The following is a 22,127-nucleotide window of genomic DNA, read 5'->3' as shown; positions in this document are numbered from 1 at the left end:
ACTAGGTAAGCAGATTCTGATAAGGCCATTACGTGTCCAACTGACTCACCCGCACTCCGCACTATCGGCATTTGCCAACAACAGTGAGTTTTAGGACACGCTTCTCGTAGTTTTTTTTGTCATAATTATTATTATTATGTTAGAAATGAACGAGTAGTCATTCTCTGGCGCTGCCAGGGTCGAGTTTCGCTAAAGAGAAACAAAATTCATCGTAGTCCCTTTAACAGTTTCCACTGAGGAATTTTCTGGTGATGTGGCATTATAGAAATGAACAATTTGTCACTCTCTGTCATTGCCACGAGGGTGTCGCTACCTATTTAAAAATAAAATTCAGGTAAAACATACTAAGTACAAAGCGTTAAACATAGAAGCCTACAATTATTGAGAAAAAGTAATCGCTGATTTCTCGCTGCAAATTTAGCAAGACCATGTATATACCCTACTGTAAAACAACAGCAACAACAAAAAAACTCAGTCCGGATATTGGACGTTCCGCATAAACGGTGCTCTACTTGATTGGAATTTCTGAAAGCAATGAATAAATTTGAAAGATCCTTTCATAACGTATCAACACAGAATGTTATGCTTCATTGGCATTTTCTTTTCTAAAATTAAATAATAATAACAATTCAAGTTTTGAAAGAATACACGTGTCTAGAACAGCTTTAAGTAATTAATTGATGTCTAACGATTTTTACAAGCACGTCTGGGTGTTGCAAGCAGAAATGAATAAAACCGAGACCATTTATTTAAGAATGCCTTCAGGACAGAAGACTCAAAAGTAAAGTAGCAATTATACATTAAACACTGAACCAAAATCTTCAAATACAAAAACAAAATCTAAAAAAATACTCAGAAAGACACAAAGATAAAGGCACATTCCTCGTCCCATATGCTAGGACAACTTTGTACAAATGCTCCTTCTTCCCTAGTGCTATTAGAGCATGGAATGGGTTGCCTGAGCTAGCCAGGAAAACCAGTGACTTGGCAGAATTTAAGTCATTGGTTAACATGCATGACTAAATGCATGACGCGTAGGACGTAATCATCTTTTTTAAAGCAACCTCATGTCGTACAAACCTGTGACTTGGTAACAAGCTATCGAGTTAAACCGCCCACAGTTATGACGTCGCAGGTCAGTGTTGAATCCTTCTATTACGAACGGTCTCGATATAACACGATTATAAATATATATGTGTCTTACGCTTTATGTTGAACAGTTTGGGGGTGGGGGGTGCAAGTAATTCGGTACAATCAACCAACGTACTCCATCCTGCATTGAGCTCTAGGATACTCCTCTGAATACGGTATATTATGTCATTGACACGTTTTAAAATCTGATATGGACCTTCTCAAGTCTTATCTAATTTAGACGGTCTTCCTTTCTTTAAGCTCTACAAACATAGTAGAATTGGCCCTTCTATCGTAACTGGTTTTCATGAGGTCGCTACTGTCTTTCATCCTACTTTGTGCAACTGCCTGAACATTCTCATGTCTCCTACTCTTATTCCTAAGATCTTTTTTTTCTACTTGGTCGACCCCCCGGTTCACCTGTTTATCTTCTCCTGCATGGTATTTACTTGGGAACTCATGATGGGAACATGATGGGAACTCATGATGGGGACTCATGATGGGGACTCATGATGGGGACTCATGATGGGGACTCATGATGGGAACTCATGATGGGGACTCATGATGGGAACTCATGATGGGAACTCATGATGGGAACTCATGATGTGCCGCAGCTGCTGCCTCGCCCATCAACCTAAAAATGCATATCAGGAATTTTACGCCCTAGATATTACTACGCCCAAATCAACCTACATAGTTATACTAAATGTCCCAAATGCCCAGATTACGATTGTTTTGGTTTTTTTGAGCATCGGATTCTTCGGTGTCTGTAGAAGTGTTTTCAATTCCTCAATCTGGAACGAATCTGCCATCGTTTACGATGTTACCCAGTTAAGCTTTGTAATAGGAGGAATCAATTATCATTTCAACATCTTTGAAAAAACATATTTGCCTTGACTATTACCAGCAATTTTTTAAAATACTTTTTTTTTTAAAACAAAGCTTATATCTTTGATCAACTCATTGAGTCTGTCTGGTACAAAGTTTGTACACATCATTGCTCGCAAACCCATGCTTGGATCAAATTGAAACTTTGCACAATTATTTATCGTACCTGACAGAACAATATTCAATAAAGAGATTAACAAATCAGTTAGTTAACTATAGGTGATTAATTATTTTGTTTGGTATTGAATAAGGGGAATAAATGCTACTCTTTGAGATATGCGACAGTTTATATTAAATTATTCCCCTTATTACGTTTTTTTTACTCATTTTCCCCCCTACTTCTCATTCTCGATCAAATCAAAATTTTGTATAATTATTCATAACTGATGACAATACATGAATCCTTAAAAAATAATGAATTAATTAATCAATTAGTTGTAATTAATTAATTTTGTTATATGTAGATAAACGAGGGAATTTATTCCTGCAGACTCAATATATATGACCTTGATTTTAAGAGTTCTTTCGTTATATAAACTTTGTTTTTAAATTTTTAAAAAATATTTTGTTTGTTCATTTATGCGGCCCGTGACATATTTTGTGTCATAGACTTACATGGCCCTCCCACCCCCAGAGAGTCAAGGTGGGACGCCACTGAGCTATAAGAACGTGATCAATTCAATAGACCAGGGCGAGCATTTTTTTCACAGGCGAAATGTCTCTAAGGTGTTTTATTTTCATTTGGCTAGATCCTTGGATTGAATAGAAAACCGCCGTTCTTTGATAGGCTCTTAAGTTTTCACCTTATCAATATTTGAACTCATGACATTCCGCTAAAGACTCTTTTTGTGTTCTCTTTCTAATCAAGGTCAAGTTCATAATCTAATGTCATAGTACAGCTTAATTGTTTAACTCTTTCTCTCCGTAATTATTTTCCACGTTCCGATGGAATTCATCCTTTTCCAATTAGTATATTTTTTACCCGGCTATGATTAAGTTTGAAGGACTTTCTCGTTTGTTATCAGAAATGTTTTATTTAGAATAGAACTTAAGGGGAGTGTATACCCTTTTTTGTAGCACAAAGTGAAGATTATAAAATCAAACATTAATTTAATTTAATGAGGTAAAAGCAACGATGGTGTCGTCGATTCGGAGATAAAGAGTTAAATGTGGTGAGGCGTGCGGTCATGACTTGGCCACGCCATTCTTAACAGTCTAGCTGTTGTTCTGGCCAGTATCTTGTGTGAAGCTCAGTTCCAATACTATTTCATCGAATGGTTCAAACTAGCCAAAGAACACTACAATTAACAAGATAAACGAAGTCAATACTTCATACTACTTTAAATGGTGGATTAATTCACAAAAACGATACTTGTCTCGTCTACTTATCCGTCGTGGCTTATCCGTCTCTATCACTATTCAACCTTTCTCTAAACTATCTCTAAACTATCACCATATTGTTCTTCATCTAACGCCATTTCTGCTACGTCATTGGTCTGCCTGACTACGTCACTACTTTTACCGTCGCTAAAAAAACAATACACAATATATTTATCTACAAAATTACAATACTCTCTAAACAAAACTAGGTCACTACACTGTTAAGAGACTTTAACTTAGACCAATCGTCAAAAGCAGGTTGAGAAATGATCTGTAGCGTCGTGCAGACCAATAGCTCGTTGCCACGTCACATGTATGTACGATGTTGCGACGAGCTTATGGTCATCGCCCGCATGTTGCGACGTCACAGGTCAGTGTTGAGGCCTAACGATCGGTCTCGGTTTATCCTATGACTGTCATACGTTAAAATGTCTGTCCTACGTCTGCATAAGACATAAGACATTGTATTCGACTCCAAAGATTAAAGAATGCATCATTTCACGTGATTATGCAAATCCAGTCTGAGACCTGTGTAATTTTGGCACCATTGATGCAGACCAAGCCGTTGCCCTTTCTTCGGCAAAGGGCGTTTCTCTGGGTCTCAACAATCAAATGTATGTCCCACAACCTTCGTGAGACCAATTCAGAGGCCATCTGCATTCAGCTGCTTTCCGTTATATCAGTATTGGCCAAATGGCGCCTGAGATGGTTTTTATAGTGCTTTGTGGAAGGAGGGCACCTTTCTTATGTCACGCATCGCTACATCTGATACTACTAATTATATAAATGGAAATTTGCATTTCTGGTTTCCGATCTTCTTCGGAAGAGGAACGTCTGTTATTGGCAAGAATCGATATTTTAATAAATGGATAAACCAGCGACAGTGGGGAGATGTAATGGGGGGGGGGGGGGGAAACACCACTATTTATCGCACCGGATGACAGATACTTTCATCAATGTCGAGGAAGTGAGTGCGGAGATGTATGAATGACGTTTGGAATAGGCCAGGTAGAGACGCGATCACGTTCATTTCTCGACCCACCATTCAGATCCCCCCCCCAAAAAAAAAATAAAAAATTTTGTGTTTAATATTGTTACTTCTCTCCTCTACTATCCAGGCTCTCTTCAAACTGCACCACACGACACAACGAACTTAAAGAACCTCACAACTCAGGGCTCCATAGTAACAGTAGCAATTTAATGGACCTCATTCACCAATCGTAAACAAACAACATTTAGCCACGTGGTGCTCTATCTCTTCTATATAATTTACGATCTCATGTTTAATTCATGATGGTTGTCACGTGACAGTTTTGTTGTTGTTGTTTTATCAATAAGATCACGTGACTAAATGTTGTTTGTTTACGATTTGTGAATGAGATCCATTGCAAATACATTACAAACCCTGTAAAGTTGGCAACAACATTAACACTGTCTTTACAAAACCTAGTCTTGCTCCACCTGACTTCACACACCCTGCTGGTTCTCGCCTCGTACTGGTCACATTGTGATGCGATGTGACGTGAAGTGAAGTCTTTCTGACACACTCGCTCTTGTATAGTGTCTCTACTGGCCTCGAACCGTCTTGACCACTCCAGTTGATCCCTTTCGCCGTGACTTGCGTGCGTAATATTTACGACACTGGTCCTTGCCGAACTGGCGCGTACTGTCACTGGTCACGGTTGACCGCTCGTCCTGCGCAGGACTGGCGATTTGGGTAGGCTAAAAACACACAGCACTACCCCCATTTGTGTCACCACCAGGTTTACAACAATATATTTGTAACAAAACTTACCTTCTCCGGTTAAAGTCAAAATCTTGATAAGAAATGCCAGACTAGAATCAAGCCTCGGTTCCGCTAATCTAGCCGAGACCAATTCTCTATTGCAGATTCTCTGGCAAAGAAAAGAAAACAAAACAAAAATTCATTAAAGCCAAATCTGTATGAACTTATAAATTATAATCACAAGAGTTTAGGTCATCTTGCAGAAATCTGGCACACAAGCTTGTGCTACGTTATATCATATTTCATTTACTTATTTAAATTTTTAAAAAATCACTTCTATAAGAATCGACTCAATAATCAATTGTATTTGCCGCAACTTAAAAGCTTTGTGCTCCATCAGAGGAACTCAGGGGAACTAACAATTATTTTGTATTTCTCTAATTACTAAGTATCAGTATTATCCGTTCTGCCCATGACCACTCCATTGCAACTTTTATGTTGTGATATATCTATATTAGTTGGAAATTATATGAAAAGTGCCATTTGCTTTACTATATTATAATTATTTGAACATAAAGTTGGAATTAAAATTTTGTTTATATCACTCTTCTTTTTTTTAAAGAATGTTTCAATCATCTTACCTGTGCGTCTGTCCAGTTACTGGTCACATCACTCAGCTTGTAACAAAAGCCATTAAAATATCTCGCGGAAGGCCACATAAAGCATGGATTTCCAAAACAACCTGGAGAATGTTTTGAACGGTTAATGTATGCATCGTTAATGTCATGAAATATGAATTAATAAATAATAACTATTGTGATTTTTAAAACTTTAGTTATGGTAATGATTTGCCATAGTATTGTTAGCACAAAAAATAGTTAAATAAAAAAAAATGCATTACTATCAAATATTATTGTCATTGTTGGCTACCTTTTGTCTTGGAATATATATATCATCTCAAGGAAATGAAAAAAAAAAAGACTGGACATTAGCCACTGTCGGAACGTAGTCGCCCACACCGCAGATTCTGTCTCTTTTCTACGCCGATAGAGTGTCCATAGGTACGACTATACATTGTGATAGGCGCGGTGGCTAAGAGGTCAAGCGCTTGGCTTCTTAACCGGTAGTCCCGGGTTCGAATTCTGGTGTAAACTAGACTGGAATTTTTACTTTCGGGATCATTGGGCTCCACCGAGCTTTATTGGGTACCTGATATTAGTGGGGGGAAAACTGTTGGTCGTTGTGCTGGCCACATGACACCCTCGTAAACCATGGGCTTCAGAAACAAATAACATATATATCGTCTGCCCTGAGATCGCAAGGAACTTTTAAGTGTAAGATCACTATTGTTACGAGAACTAATTAAGATTTATCTTAGTGTCTAAAAGCATTTAAAAAACAACAGCACATTGATGAAATGACCAACTCACAAGTAAAAAGTCCTCCAGTCAGTAGCACGAAGTACGTCAAAAAGTGTATTGTATCCATGACCGATCTGAAACGAAATTCTGCTATCATACCGAAAAGCAGTGCTGGTGATTTCCCTGCTCTGACGTCAGTGTCTCGCGTTCTCTTGACCTCACAAAGGCGTGCTTCCTTTTCTTCATGAAGCTTTTCTTAAGTCTTTAATATTTCATGTGGTCTATTTTAAAAGTCCCATTTCAGGAAACAATGAAACTCTCATCAGAACAAAAAAAAAAAATAGAACACTAGTTAATTGTTAATTAAGTAGCATTAATCTTTTATCAATTTATCTTTAATCATTTTTTTTATGTAATTGTTGCTACACTAACTTGGCACTTCATCCCAGGAGTAAAACACAAGGAAAAAACAAATGCTGTATAGATAGTGTGTATTCACTGTGTACAAAGTTATTGATACTAACAAGCTTCAACCTATAGAGTGGTTCAACCTACAGAGTGGTTCATAAATCATTCATTGAGACGCCAGCATCAAGACGCGCATGTAGAGTCCAGTGGCAGCGCTGTAAGGTAACATCCCCTTTTGTATTTACTGTTTCTATGGAACGCAGAACAAGAGACATAATGTAGAACTGAAGAATGGAGGTTAATATCTGTAAGTATTGGTTTGAGCTCTAGACAATGTTTATTCTTGAATAAAAAACATGCACATTAAAAAGTAATAAATAACTATCGATACATCCACCTTTTTATTGGCTGCCCTGTCGATAGTTGTAATTGATTTTTCTTATATAAAATATAAAGTTGATACGTCCAGCATACATTGTACAGAATACAACCTACAACATAGAGAATACAACGCAGTGTACAACACACAACGGCTTACAAAACAGCATGCAGCAGACGGCTTACAAAACAGCATGCAGCAGACGGCTTCCAAAACAGCATGCAGCAGACGGCTTACAACACAGCATGCAGCAGACGGCTTAAAACACAGAATGCAGCAGACTGCTTACTACACAGCATGCAGCTGACGGCTTACAACACAGTATGCAGCAGACGGCTTATAAAACAGCATGCAGCAGACGGCTTACAAAACAGCTTGCAGCAGACGGCTTACAACACAGCATGCAGCAGACGGCTTACAACACAGCATGCAGCAGACGACTTACAAAACTGCATGCTGTAGATTTTCCGTGCTGTCTTTAGGCGCTCAACTCAACTCTGCCCGAGTCGGGTGTCGAACCTCGAGCCCCCTTCTAGGTAGCCAAGACAAGCCACGTTCAAGCGCACTTTCGCCTCTCGACCACGCTTCCCACTTGCTTAGAATCTGCTGACGTGAAAAACTGGAGGGATTTGATTGCGCGAACTGTCAACTCACCACTTCAACGAAAGTCACTGAAGTGTGAGTAAGCCGTCTGCTGCATGCAGGTTGCATTTTGACTTTGTGTACAAATCTTATGTACAATTATATTAGTCGAGTAGTGATCTTATCTTATTTTATAAAAGTCAGACGTTACTTCAAAAATAAGATTATTACGCCATACGCGTCATGCATCTAGTCATGCATGCTAACCAATAACTTAAATTCTGCTAAGTCATTGGTTTTCCTGGCTGGCTCAGGCAACCCATTCCATGCTCTAATAGCACTAGGGAAGAAGGAGCATTTGTACATGGAACGAGGAATGTGCCTTTATCTTTGTCTTTCTGCGTATTTTATTAGATTTTGTTTTTGTATTTGAAGATTATGGTTCAGTGTTTTATGTATAATTGCTACTTTATTTTTAAGTCTTCTATCCTGAATATTATATATTCACTTTCTGGAAAATGGCTTTTATTTAAAATGTGCAAGAATCCTGTATTAATTTGTGTCTTACAAAGTAATAGAAAAAAAAAATTGACACTATTTTTTTATGATTTTTCTTTTCTATTTGTGTTTGTATAAGTATTATTCAATGTATTTAAAGGCATTAATTTTACTTTTTTTTTACTATAAATTTCATTCGTCTTTCCTTACCTGTTATCAGCTATTGTCAAATTCATGATTACGAAATAATTCCTGAGTTAAGTGGAACCATGACTCGTTGCCATGGACAACGAGGCAAAAAAAATACACACCTAAGAGAGTCCTGTCGTCTGCTGAATAAGATTTCTTTATAAATAATGAAATGAAATAGACAAAGCTACTCTCTTGTCTCCCTTATTTCATACCAGTATTAAGTTGAATGAGCAGGACTAGTTGTTTGGAGACAAGTGGAGCCGGAAATGCTCCGCAATGAAACATAAAATAAAATCCCATAATGCCATATGCGCGCGCGTGAATGTACACATGGTTGATAGGACAAATCGATCAGCGATTGGTGAGACCTAAAGTTGTAATAGATCACTTAGATTTAAATAAACACACATACACACATGAACATATTTCTAGATGCTTGATTGATTCATTCAACACTACCTTGTAGTAATGCACTTGTAGTCAATGAAAATTTTTTTTCCCCACCATGTACCTAGAACAACTAAGTACTTTTCCCGTACAAAACAAAAAAAATAATGACATCGATTTTTTTTTTTTTCAAAATCAATCACTTCTTCCTTTATCTCCTTGCTAGGAGGAAAGACATTACAGAAATACTGTACTTTTACAAGTGACACTATACAAGTATACATACATAATGGTATTCTGTTCTAAGTTCCATAAAGGTAAGTATTTTTTTTGCAGCCAGCGTCTGCACGCCAGCCTCGTTCTCACTCTCTTGACATATCTTGACACGTGTGATCCTTAGTTACCTGTTGTCCACGCTTCATTGCTTCCATAATAACTTCTGTAAAGTAACACGAATATAACATAAAGCCAATATTTCCGCAGGCGTATTTATTCATGGTTTAAAAGTTCAAAATGATGTAGTGTTGTGACTATGTGTGCGTGAGAAACGTATGAGATGTGTGTGTGTGTGATACATATATAATAGCAATGGATTAGTCTTTGTGAAAGCAAGGGTCGTCCAAGGAAAAGCTGGCTGGACATCGTGAAAGAATGGACTGGCCTTTCTCTTGACATTCTGCTAAGAATAATCTGCTGGAGGGAAAAATTGGAAGGATTTGATTGCGCGAACTGTCAACTCACGACTACAACGAAAGTCAAGGGACTGATGAGATGCTAATATAGCAAGCCTTCCTTAAAAACAAACAAAAAAGCAAGAAAAACATGCCCTTAGATCCTATCACTTGTCTAGACCCGTTGGAAAGGGGTATGGAGAGAACCAAAGGGGTACCTGGATGATCGCTTTGAGTAAGTGAGATGAAAGCCTGGGCATTGTCTATGGTCGGAATGATGTCGCCCACACAGCAGTTCCCCCCTCTCCACGCATCTGATGAGACCAAAGGAATTGAATACCCGAAACAGTTTGTGATCAGTAGCGCCGCAGGCTCTGCTAGGCTGTAGCACAGTGTGCAGCAATCTGCCTAAAGGTCACCAGCTTCCTCAGGGCTGTCTTCCAAAGCCTTTTCCATGTTTGGGTATAACCGCAAGGCAGCGAAGGTTTGGATTCAGAGTTTTCCTTCTCCTAGACGGGTAGCCAACCAAGGCTAACGAGCCAGCAGAGAAGACCTCTTTAAAATCTTACAGTTAATAGGCCACCAAAATATGATGGGTACAGTGCAGTTCAACGGCGCCTGCTCCGAAAGTTTGAGTATAAACAGCGGAGTCAAACAAGGAGCTGCCCTGGCCCCCAAACCTCTTTGGAGCACTCTTTTCAATGCTAATCCACCACGCGTTTGACAAATCCAACTAAGGCACATATCTTCTTTCCAGATTTGATGGTAGCTCATCTACCACCAAAGCGAAAGCCACCTTGACCTGCAATATATGTGGACGGGAGTGTCTCTCCAAAATAGGGCTCCACAGCCATATGCAAACGTGTTCGAGATGAACCATAGTCGTTTCACGACTGAAGGAGGCAACTGATATATATATAAAAGGTGAAAGACCTAAATTTGAACTCGAGGGCTTAGGCCTCTCAAGCCAATACGCTAACCACACTTCCAGCAAATCGCGTATGAAAAGAGAAGGTTTAATAGTTATCTATTGTTAGCTTCAAACTTTAAAATCGGCGACCTATAAAGGGGGCTAATTCAGAAATACCACCACACCAGTCAAGTACAATTTCTTTCCCTTGTTCAAGATACCAAAAAAAAAATTAATAGTTAATTACCAACAGTTAATAAGCTAATGATTATTTTTTTTTGTTTATTGATTCTTGTATTGTCAGGTAAAAGAAAAAATTGTGCAAAAATTTCAACTTGATCTGAGATCGCGTGTGGGAGTAATAACGTGCACAGACTTTAACTAGACAGAGAGACAGACTGGGTGAATTGATAAAAGCTTTGTAAACAGAAAAGATTGGAGTCATTTGAACTTATGCATAAAACAATGCTCATGATCAGTGTTTCCCAAAGTGGAGTACGCGTAGGTCGTTTTCAAATTGTAATTTTACTCTTCATGCCACAATTTTTTATTGTTTAAAGAATTTTCTTTTCTTTTCTCTCTTTCTCTTTGTTGTAAATAGTGTCCTATTCGTAAGTGATTGCTCTAGCTAGGTATATTCTCTTTTGTCTAAAATGTTGATACACTTTGATATAGAACTAAAATGAGCACTAATAGTATCCTTTTGTGCACTTTATTTCAAAACATTTATATATATATGCGTGTGTATATGTATATAAGTATGTGTATGTATGAATGTATATATATGTATATATTTGAATGACTGTTATTTAATAACAGTCATATCGTGAGAGGGGGGATGTCAGAGGGAGATATGGCGGGAGTGAATATGTTACTTTGATATTTTGTTATGATAGTTGTATCCCCTTGTTTAAGTAGTCCCAGGTTGTGAATGTGAATAGTCTTGCAAGTGTTAAGAACTGAATGATTTCGTTGAATGTGCGAGAGAGTGTGTTAGTTAGTGAGGTGCTGTCCCCGGTCCAGAATGACTACACAGTTGCTTCCTGGACTGGTGGTTGTTAATTAATATTGGTATTTATTGTGTATTATTTGTGGTCTATTGGATATTAAAGTATTTATATGTATTTCCATGGATATCTATAGTTGGAGTTGAAGTGTGTTTAGTAATAATTGTTCTTAATAGTAATAATTGTTATCAACTCCTAACGAGCCAAGCCAAACAATAAAGAGGGAACCCGACAAAACATTAGTATCTAACAAAAATACATTTTCAATCTTCTTACAATAATTGTTTTCAGTTTGAAATCCTGACGATCCTTTACCATCAAGATCTACAGGGGTCGGGTAATGTTATTGAGCTAGATCAGTGATGCCCAAACTACGGCCCGCGGGCCAGATCCGGCCCGTGACGAGCTTCTATCTGGCCCGCCAAAGCATTGGAACAAAATGTTAAAAACAAAGGTAAAAAATTATAATGTTGAAAAAAATATTCTCACTAAGTTATGATTCTCCCTCATTCTTTGATGAATTCCATCTTTTTGTTTGGTATTTTAATATTCATAGTAAATATTTTTTTATTGTAAGAACACAAGTGTTTTTTTTTTTTCAATGACGATAAAACTTGACAGCTATTTTTAATTCTTGGAAAATTCCGCTACTGTTTTGAGCTAGCGGTGTCCTTGACACCTTGTGTGTGCAACACAGAACATCATCGATGCATAGTTTTGGGTCGTGTTCTTTTCATATCAAAGCGATAGATACCGTCAGTGTTTCACGTTTATGATTGAATGAAATGGGAGAGAAACGAAATGTGGACTGTGAATGTAGAAACTTTCAGGAAAAGTGGACAGATCTTTACTTTTGTTGTGGAATATGATAGTAAGCCAACATGTTTGATTTGTAAAGAAAGTGTGGCTGTTTTTAAAGAACATAAAAGGCATTATGAAGCCAAACATATAAACACATATGGTGGCATTCTTGGTTTGAGCCCCGAAGACAAGATTGCCAAGTTACGACTAGAGATTGGGGAATTGACAAGAATATTTAACAAAAAGAGACAAGACAATGAGTCTGCGATAAGGGCCAGAGTTGCTCACATCTTAAGTAGAGCAATGAAGACTTTTTTTCCGATGGCGAATGTGTAAAAAAAAGTGCTTGCTAGCAGTGATGGAAGAAATGTGTCATGAAAAAAAGAATGCAGTAGAAGCTGTCAGCCTTTCTCGCATGACATTTACAATTAAAAGACAGAGCAGCAGAATTCGAAATGTTTTCTACTGCTGCTGACGAGTCCACTGACATAACTGATACTGCTCAAATCTTGGTATTTTTTTTTTTTTTGCGGAAGAAATAGCAATTTTGATATATCAGAAGAGCTAGCAGCTATGAGGAGCATGCATGGGACTACAGCTGGAGAAGATCTGTTCAAAGAAGTGTCAGCCACCATAGAGGACCTTGCTCTTCCTTAGAATAATTATTTGGAGTGACTACTAATGGCGCTAGAAATATGGTTGGATGTCACAGCGGACAGACAGCAAGAGTTATTTAAAAAGTTGTTGAATCAAATGGAACTGAACCCCTGCGGCTTCACTGCATCATTCACCAACAAAATCTCTGTGGAAAGGTTTTGAATTTGGACTATGAGATCATGATTGTGCTCAAATATTTATGACCGATAAATCAAAACAAGTGCCACAAATGAACGACTCCTCATGGCTGTGGGATTTGGCTATTTTATGCGAGATCACATCACATCTAAATGAACTCAACACCAAACTACATGGGAAAGACTAATTGATTTCGCATGTGTATGCAGACATATGTGCTTTCCAAACAAAATTGGAACTCTTCATTTAATAGGCGGAAAAGGTGCATCTTGTCCACTTTCCAACCTGTACCACTCTACAAAATGATAAGCAGCTAAATATGTCTTTCCCTAAAGAAAGAATGATCAAACTTCTGAGGCTCTTGATGGATAATTTCAGTGAAAAATTAGTGGATTTTCAGAATTTAAAAAATGAGATCCGTCTTTTTGAAAATCCGTTTGCTGCCGATGTGTCAAGTGCCCCGACAGATCTGCAACTGGAACATTGACTTACAAAGCCAGACATCCCTGCTTGTGTCAAGTGCTCCGACAGATCTACAACTGGAACTGATTGACTTACAAAGCCAGACATCCCTGCTTGTGTCAAGTGCTCCGACAGATCTACAACTGGAACTGATTGACTTACAAAGCCAGACATCCCTGCTTGACAAATTTCAAGTGATGCAGACCATTGACTTCTGCTCCATCATACCTGAGGAAGCGTTTCCAAATCTTCGAAAACAAGCGTTAATTATGATCACAGTGTTTTCAAGCACTTATTTGTGTGAACAAACCTTTTCAATGATGAAACGGGTGAAAGCCATGTTACGTAATCGCCTCACGGATGAGCATCTAGATTCAGTGCTCCGACTTGGTGTTTCATCTATGCATCCAGATATTCAGAAGATGGTTTTGGATAAACTTCATGCATCACATTAATTTATGTAAACTATTAAAAATAGTTTATTGTATATATATTTTTTCTTATTGGTGATATGGCCCGCGACACGAATGCCGAAAATTAAAGTGGCCCGCAGACCAAATAAGGTTGGGCATCACTGAGCTAGATAATGCAAACTGTTCAATATTTACGCCCACGTTCAACATGATGTCCACAGTACTGATAATTTGTATATGCTTCAGGAGCAATAGCCCTTTTTATCAGAATTATACAGATTTTGGAAACCTCAAAAAGTTGATATGATAATGATGTTATACAAAAGAATTATTAAGTATTACAGGTGAATACTCACTCTCATGAAGACTATAACTTTTTTATCTTTATGTAATGACCATCACCTTAGATAAAAGACTTATATTAAAACATTTAAAACATGTCCGTCATGTAAATAAGAAAGCAACAGAAAAATGTCATCACACAATTATGTTTCTTTATTTAAAGGTATAAACAAACAATGTAATTATCTCTCTTGAGGTCTTAATCACAAATTATTGGACTATCTTTAGTTTCTGACGTCAAAACTGTATTGTTAAGATTTCAGATCTTCATCGAACTCAATTCCAATGTCATGAAGATGTCCATCAAACTGACAGAACAGGGCTGGCACCCTGACAAACTTTATGACGACCCTGTAACAATGATAAAAAGATGACAATGGATGTTTTGTTTTACATCGGCGGTAAAAATAGTGTAAAATTGTATCTGTATTTCTAAATCTTTAAATAGGAAAATAGTGAAAAGATTTATTATCTCATATATACTCATTTCAATACTTAATGCCGGATTTAAAGTAGAACTACTGCCCCGAGACCTTGTTTGTTTGTTTGTAAAATGTTTTACATGTTTCGGATGTTCCTTCAGAGTTGAAGATAGTTTACTTCCTAGTCCAAACCTCCCGCAGGACGACGGGGGATGGGAGCGGGCAAGGATTTGAACCCTCGACCATCGATAAATCCGAACGACAGTCCAGCGCGCAAACCGCACGACAGGCAGCCATCCTTATTCCCTAGTGCCATTAGAGCATGTAAATGGGTTGCCTGAGTCAGCCGGGAAAACCAAAGACTTGCTAGAATTTAAGTCATTGTTTAACAATTTTACATGCATAACTAGATTGATTTAGGGACACAAGCAGGACGTAACCATCTTTTTGAAGTAACGTCTGTATTTTATAAGATAAGACAAGAGAAGCTGGTTCTTATCTTGGGCAATTGGAGCCGATGATACTTAGTGGCAATAGGAAATGATGCTTTTATGGAACAACAAGAGCTAATACTCTTTTGGGGCAGTAACATCTAATGGTCACTTTGGAAATAGAAAATGAAATTAATTTTAGGCAATAGCTAGCAATAGCAGACAATGTGAAGATATTATCATTTAAGAAAAGAGTACATTTATTTCATAAGTCTCGTGGGATAACATAAATATTCATCACTGTCGTGCGTTTAGGACAAAAAAAAATCTGGTCGTCGTGCCACCTTCGACAAGCTTTCTTAACTTCTCCATCCACTCTACGCTGTCTAGAGCTCCGAGAATTCCCGTACGACTTCAAAAGGAGAGCCTATCGGGCAAGCATTATAACGTATCAAATTAAATCCTCATTACCTGTTTTTAGGAATGCCCAGATTTTGCAGCAAGTACTCTTCCAATTTCGTGCCAAACTGCAAATTTAACTTTGGTTTTAGTCTTCCGATACACTCCACTGAAACAATAGCAGTTGGCTCTTTGGTTGCTCCCATAGTTAACTGTTTGTCTGTCTCCAGCATGACCCATATTATCTAAGAGAGACACAAAGCCTGGTCAGTTTTATAAGAATATTGGGTAGAATGGAATGAGTAAACTTAAGTAGACCTTGTAGAACAGTGGTGTCCGAACTTTTTTACAGAGCTTATATTAACTCACTCTGTCTGTCTGGTACGATTTTGTACACGTTTTTTTCTCCCACACCTACTCTTGGATCAAGTTGAAACTGTACACAATCATTTGTTGTAGGCTACCTAAAGAAACATGATCCAATCAAATAATTGACCAATTAGTTAATTAATTATTGGTAATTAACGATTTGGTTTGGAATAAAAAAAAGGGAAATAAATGCTACTTATTCACAGATTTGGCTGTATATGTGGAGTTTTTTTTTTTTACATGTTATTTGTCCTAGTCTTTAACTTGTATGAATATTTTACAAGACTTTACACTGTGATACCTAAGGCATTGGCTGGCTGGTCAATGTCGTGCGCATCTCAAGTTTTTTTCTTGGAGTCAAGCCTGATTGTATGGTTTCGTTCTTGCATCCATGGCTTTAGGTTGTGGGCTGAATTGTGACACTGAGACTAAGGTGTGTGTGTGCTATGTTATTTTGAATAAGCTGTATGTTTGTACTTGACCTTGTAAAATACTGTTTACCAAACCCGTATTCATCTGTCATGTCATATTAAATTATTTATTCATTAAATTGTTGCATTTACACTCTTGTTATTTAACTAAGATAAGTTAGCGTATAGTCTGTATTTGTGTTGCATAATTATCTACGTATTAACTAATAAACTGTCTGGGCAGACGAGCCACGGCCAAGTTACAACCCCGCCAGGAAGTTAATAAACACTGTTCAGGTGGGGAGCCGGGGAAGTACATTATACCCTAGATCAGCGGTTCTCAACCTTTTAAGCTCGGCGACCCATTTTTAGAATCCCCCACTCGGCCGCGACCCCCCTCCCCACACACACAGCAAAAGAAGAATAGACAAAAACAATCCATATTTTTGATGGTCTTAGGCGTCCCCTGGCAAACGTCAATCGACCCTCAAGGGGGTCGCGACCAACAGGTTGAGAACCCCTGCCCTAGATGAACCCGAAAAAAAAAACTGACAGTGATGTGGTATGCGCTCTGGATAGTCGTCTCGATAATCTCGAGAATGTACCCAGCCCGCAGCCACACCCGCCATACTGTGTGGGGTGAGGCTAGGGTGTAATAATCTTCAATTCTGTAGGAACATAAAGTAAAGTTCCCCTTTTAGACCTTGCGATATACTGGTCAGATGATGTTAAGGTCATCTGTTTCTGTCGCCAACAGTTCACGCGCATGTGGCCAGCATAACGCTTAACCGCCTTTATTTTCCCCAACTAAAGTCAGATACCGTTAGAGTTGGATGAACTCATGGGAGCCCTAAAAATCAGAAATTCAAAATCTCAATCGTCACCGAGATTCGAACCCAGGATCCCAGGTTCCAAAGCCGATGGTTCAGAAATGTCCGCTTGCAGCGTGCCCAAAATATAGGCCTACAAATGCAGCTATGGCTATGCCCCAACCCATGTCTTCAACCTTCCACAAACTCAAAAATATACTTTTTTATTAAAATATATTTTAAAGAATGAAAATGAGATAAAATCTACATTTACTCTATTTTTTTTTCATCTACAATATAAGTATATAAAATGGTATATAGTATAATAGTACATAGATACAAGTATATAAATTGGTATAATAGTACATAGATACAAGTATATAAATTGGTATAATAGTACATAGATATAAGTATTATTAATAATTAAAGGATTTATATTAAAAGCTTTCGAAAAAGTGTAAGAACCTCCACAAAAAATTTCTGCCCTGATCCTCGACTTACTTAAATCCGGCCCTAGAATGCAGTCTCTAATGTAGAACAAAGTAATGCATTTTTTTTTTTATTTTTTTTTTGCGAACTTAACATGCACAGGAAACTAGGAGAGGCGTATTGATTTCCTAATGAAGTCATGCACTCAATGACGGCAAGAAGTGGACGTCTGCTAACTTATTTTTCCACCACAGCGAAATAATGTTAGAAAAATAAAAGCTGATTCCGGATTTCGATTTTTTATTTCGTTCAAGCTTATTTTTTTTTTACCTTTTTTTAAAAAAAATTCAAAAACACAAAGTTAATTTCACTGCATGACTGCATCAATTTGTAATCAATAGTAGATTGTTGTCATGTTCAAGATGACATGTCACTGTTGGTGCAGCGAAGGCATGGACTGTGAAGATTATTACAACCTAGCCTAGTGATGGGAAAACTACGGCCCGCGGGCCAACACCGGCCACCAGAAAGGTTTAACCCGGACTGCCACATGTTTTGAAATAATAATTTAAAAAGTACAAAGTCTATTAACAATGTAAGAGTTCAAGTTTTCTATACCGGATGAACCATGAGAGTAATATTGAGAATTTTAATGTATGCTGCACTTAAACTTGTTGTCCCATTATTAGAGTTTCATGAGTTGGCTAAACTACATTTTGATGCAAGTGGGGAACAGTAAAGGCAGTTGGTCGTTGTGCTGAACACATGACACCCTCGTTAACAGTGGACCACAGAAACACAGGACCCATAGATCGCAAAGTCTAAGAGGGGAACTTTCTTTTTTTTTTTTTATTTTTAATTCAAACATATTCATAAAATAGTTAAGCTATTAATTGTCAAATAAAAAAACGTAGAATTGATTCTAAATGTATTTCTTATGATGGGCGAACTATATTGCATTCTTTTTTCTAATAAATTTTTAAGGCCGATGGAGGACATGTGGCTCAGATATTGAGTCCTGCGGAACTGTTCTCACTAACAAATTAAGGGGCAAAGGAGAGCGTCTGGTGCCTTAACCAGTAAGCTTTGGGCAGTAGGGGTTCGTTAGCCATAGGAGAAGGAAAACTCTGAATTCAAATCTCTGTTGTCTTGCAACATGGGAAAGGCTTCGGGAGTCAACCCTGAGGAAAAATCTGGAGCTGGCGACCCTAAAGCAGTTTGCAGAACCCAGTGCTACACTGACGCTGCTACGGCGCCGCTGACCCCAAACTGTATCGCCACTGCCTTTCCTTTAGATACATCAGCTGCGTGGAGAGGGGGGGGGACTGATGTGTGGGCGACATCGTTCCGACCACAGCTAATGCCCAGGCATTCATCTCATTTCCCTGAAATGATCCATTGTGACTAAAGGATGCCATAGATATATTAATGGTACAACGTTATCAATGACGTGATTGTTATAAAGATATGGTTCAGTTTGAGCAGTGGCCTGATTAAATGACCATGTAATTGCTGAATTACCTACGGACAAAAGGTTTGGTGAATGACCAGTGTCTTATTTATAGCCTCTGGAAGCATTTCTTCCTTTGGTTGACCACAGAAAGATACAGTAACAATAGATGGTGCTTACACTATAAACTGCATAAATTGTCATTTAACAAATTGTCAATTGAATGCATATAAAATATTTGTTTGTATCATTTCCGGATGTGCAGTGAATGTGTTCGGTAAATTATTGGTAGCTCGTATAATAAAAAACAACACATTAGTTAGTTGACCTAATTTACATATTCTTTTTTTTTTTTTCGAGAGATTAAAAAAAAAAAAACTTTTCACAAATGTTATAGAAACATAGCCACCGACTCCACGTTTTTTAAGCGGCCCCTGAAAGGTGAATAGCTGCTATTAGTTTCGTGTGGTCTGTCTGGCGTCCGTCCTGTTTAGATCTCAGAAACTGGAAGGCTTAGTGGAGGCCTATTCCAGAACTATGGTACAGTTATAAATACATGACATGTATAGGTAGATCTAAAAGCATTAGGATAACCAACCCGAGAAAAAAAAAGTAACATTTTCATCTAAGCCTTTCCCTGTCCGAAGAAGTAAATAGATCATGTGTCTGACTGATTCGAACATTTAAACTGGTCAGTGTAAGGCTGGTCCAGACTACGTGTAGTCGGTCATGACAAGACAACCAAGCGATAGTGTTTGTTGTGTGTTGAGTGGTCAGGCAAGAAGATACACACTGCCGTGGTTAGTCAAGCATGTAAATCTCCTTTAACGCGCATTTTTTTATATGCATACAAGATCCTAGATCTAACTGTATAGACGAAAATATATTTCTATTACGAGAATTTAACTTTGCAGTATGGTCTCCCGTTATACAATAAGTCAATAGATTAAATTAGTAGGCTAGTGTGACGTCACACAGAAACCCGGTGAATATCTGACTGTTTTGGATGCGCAGGAAAATTACGCCAGAAAAACATCAATTACTAAGTTATTATTGCAAATAAAAAAAAAGAATAATATATTCATAATCTGTAAATCAAAACACATATTATATCAAAAATTGTCAAAACTATCGGAGTTTGAAAAAATATTACATTATATATTTTCAATATCTTTTCTAGCTTTTGAAATCCAAACTTGACAGACAGATAGGCAGACAGACAACACAAAAACTATTAGCGACTTTTCGCCTTGAAAGGGCCCCGCTAAAAATGGACACACGTTAAAAGAACAGCCTACCTTTTGCGACTTCTGCAAAAACTCAGAGGCTCACATATGTTAAAAGAACAGCCTACCTTTTGCGACTTCTGCAAAAACTCAGAGGCTCACATATGTTAAAAGAACAGCCTACCTTTTGCGACTTCTGCAAAAACTCAGAGGCTCACATATGTTAAAAGAACAGCCTACCTTTTGCGACTTCTGCAAAAACTCAGAGGCTCACATATGTTAAAAGAACAGCCTACCTTTTGCGACTTCTGCAAAAACTCCGAGGCTATCTCTGTGATGTCTTTGTGGAAGGAAGCACCAGCTTGACAAGCAGAGACATTAGTCTGTATTGTTATGATGGGCATTCTGTTGAGAAGATCTGCTTTAATAAATGCTATTAACCAGGTTGTAATTAAACGTTTGTAATTTTAGAGATTGCACATAAACATTGAGACTATGTTAACACGAAGTCTACACATCTCTTCTATCCTCTATAGTCTGACACAGTAAGAGGGTCAACAATACACATCCCATTTTTCATTAAATGGTTCTCAGACAGAAAAGTCCTATGGACATACATGTGTTCCAAAAATATATGCGAATTTTATTATTTTTTTTTTACAAATCTTTTTCTAGTTAATAAAAGAAAAAGTAAAATAAAACATCCTCATCTACCAATTATAAAAACATTGAACATCTGACAGTAAAAAAATGTACATTTAAAAATAAATTCCACAAGGTGAAATGACAATGTTTTAAAAATATATTTTGTTTTTAATTAATATATATTTTTAACTATTGCTATTATTACTATTACTATTACTATTATTATTATTATTATTTTGTTTTTCTAAAAAATATTTTTAGCTTCTTGAAAAAACTGCTTTTAGTGAACTTAAATATGAAAAAACTATTTGAATAACAAATAAAATTATTACTAATAGCGATTAATTTAGAGTTACATCGTTTAGGAGGTTCACACAATTTTAATAAAAGGCCAATCGCCAATATGATAATTATATTACATCCATGCCTGAACGCCCTTATTTGAGAACCGGATTAGTCCAATTGGAAAGGCCTGGGTGCGTGTAGTTTCCCGGATGATTATAACAAGAAGTCATGTGTGTAACCTGGCGTTAGGGACTATCATAATGTCAACTCGACACTTGATAATGAAATAGGACCTCCCTTACCACAATCACTTACCAGGGTCCTGCATGGTTGGCATAATTTCTTCCATCTTGCCGAGATACTTTACGTACACACAAAGAGTAAACTCCCTTTGGGAACCTCGGCAAATATTAACAATGAAATAGAGAGTGCCTTAGAGTGATACTTAATACTGTTAATAAAACAAACAACAATAATGTAGTTTTTCTTTAAAAACAACAAAAAGTTTTGCTTTTTTTAAAAGAGACAATTTCACCTTTTCAGAAACTAATGATATTTATGTAAGAGAGATTAATGTACTCTTAATAACTAATGCATTGTGCATAAATTAAAGAACATTTATTAAACAGGCCATATTACTCCCCCCCCCCCAAAAAAAAAAATTACTCCCTTGTATAAAGCTACTCAGAGTATATAAAATTCTCGTTTGGTGATATACTACATCTAGACTTATAAACATATCAAGCAAAATATAAAAATACCCATCTTAAGGAATATTTAAGGGGAAGAACTCCACATTTACAGCTCCATTGTGAAGACATAGCCTTAGACCGCACTACTTGGAGACAGACGGTGACCAAGAAAGCTATAGAAAACGAGAAAACATGGGCCTCGACTCTTGAAGAAAAGCGTGCCACAC

The 22,127-nt window shown here is 37.5% G+C and overlaps 2 protein-coding genes across 2 annotated transcripts in view; both read right to left on the bottom strand.

The window, feature by feature from the left end:
* LOC106053813 (serine-rich adhesin for platelets-like) overlaps window positions 1-8,705 on the bottom strand; it is a 44,650-nt gene extending 35,945 nt beyond the window's left edge. The window contains exons 1-4 of the mRNA XM_056011650.1: window positions 8,564-8,705; window positions 6,556-6,804; window positions 5,767-5,867; window positions 5,195-5,294 (exon numbers count right to left, since the gene is read on the bottom strand). Coding sequence (XP_055867625.1) covers window positions 5,195-5,294; window positions 5,767-5,867; window positions 6,556-6,643 — 289 coding nt within the window. The 5' untranslated portion in view covers window positions 6,644-6,804; window positions 8,564-8,705. The remainder of the gene's footprint in view (window positions 1-5,194; window positions 5,295-5,766; window positions 5,868-6,555; window positions 6,805-8,563) is intronic.
* A 5,758-nt stretch (window positions 8,706-14,463) lies between these two features.
* LOC106061746 (uncharacterized) lies at window positions 14,464-20,824 on the bottom strand. The gene is made up of 3 exons (XM_056010659.1): window positions 20,575-20,824; window positions 15,658-15,830; window positions 14,464-14,684 (listed from the first exon to the last, which is right to left on the bottom strand). The coding sequence occupies exons 1-3, from the start codon at window positions 20,680-20,682 to the stop codon at window positions 14,585-14,587; spliced, it is 381 nt and encodes a 126-aa protein (XP_055866634.1). The 5' UTR covers window positions 20,683-20,824; the 3' UTR covers window positions 14,464-14,584.
* Window positions 20,825-22,127: the final 1,303 nt, after the last annotated feature.

This window comes from Biomphalaria glabrata, chromosome 14 (genome assembly GCF_947242115.1).
Source record: "Biomphalaria glabrata chromosome 14, xgBioGlab47.1, whole genome shotgun sequence".
In the NCBI taxonomy this organism is placed as follows: Eukaryota; Metazoa; Mollusca; class Gastropoda; family Planorbidae; genus Biomphalaria; species Biomphalaria glabrata.
The sequence above is the reverse complement of the archived record's forward strand: the minus strand, read 5'-3'. Positions and strand labels throughout refer to the sequence as shown.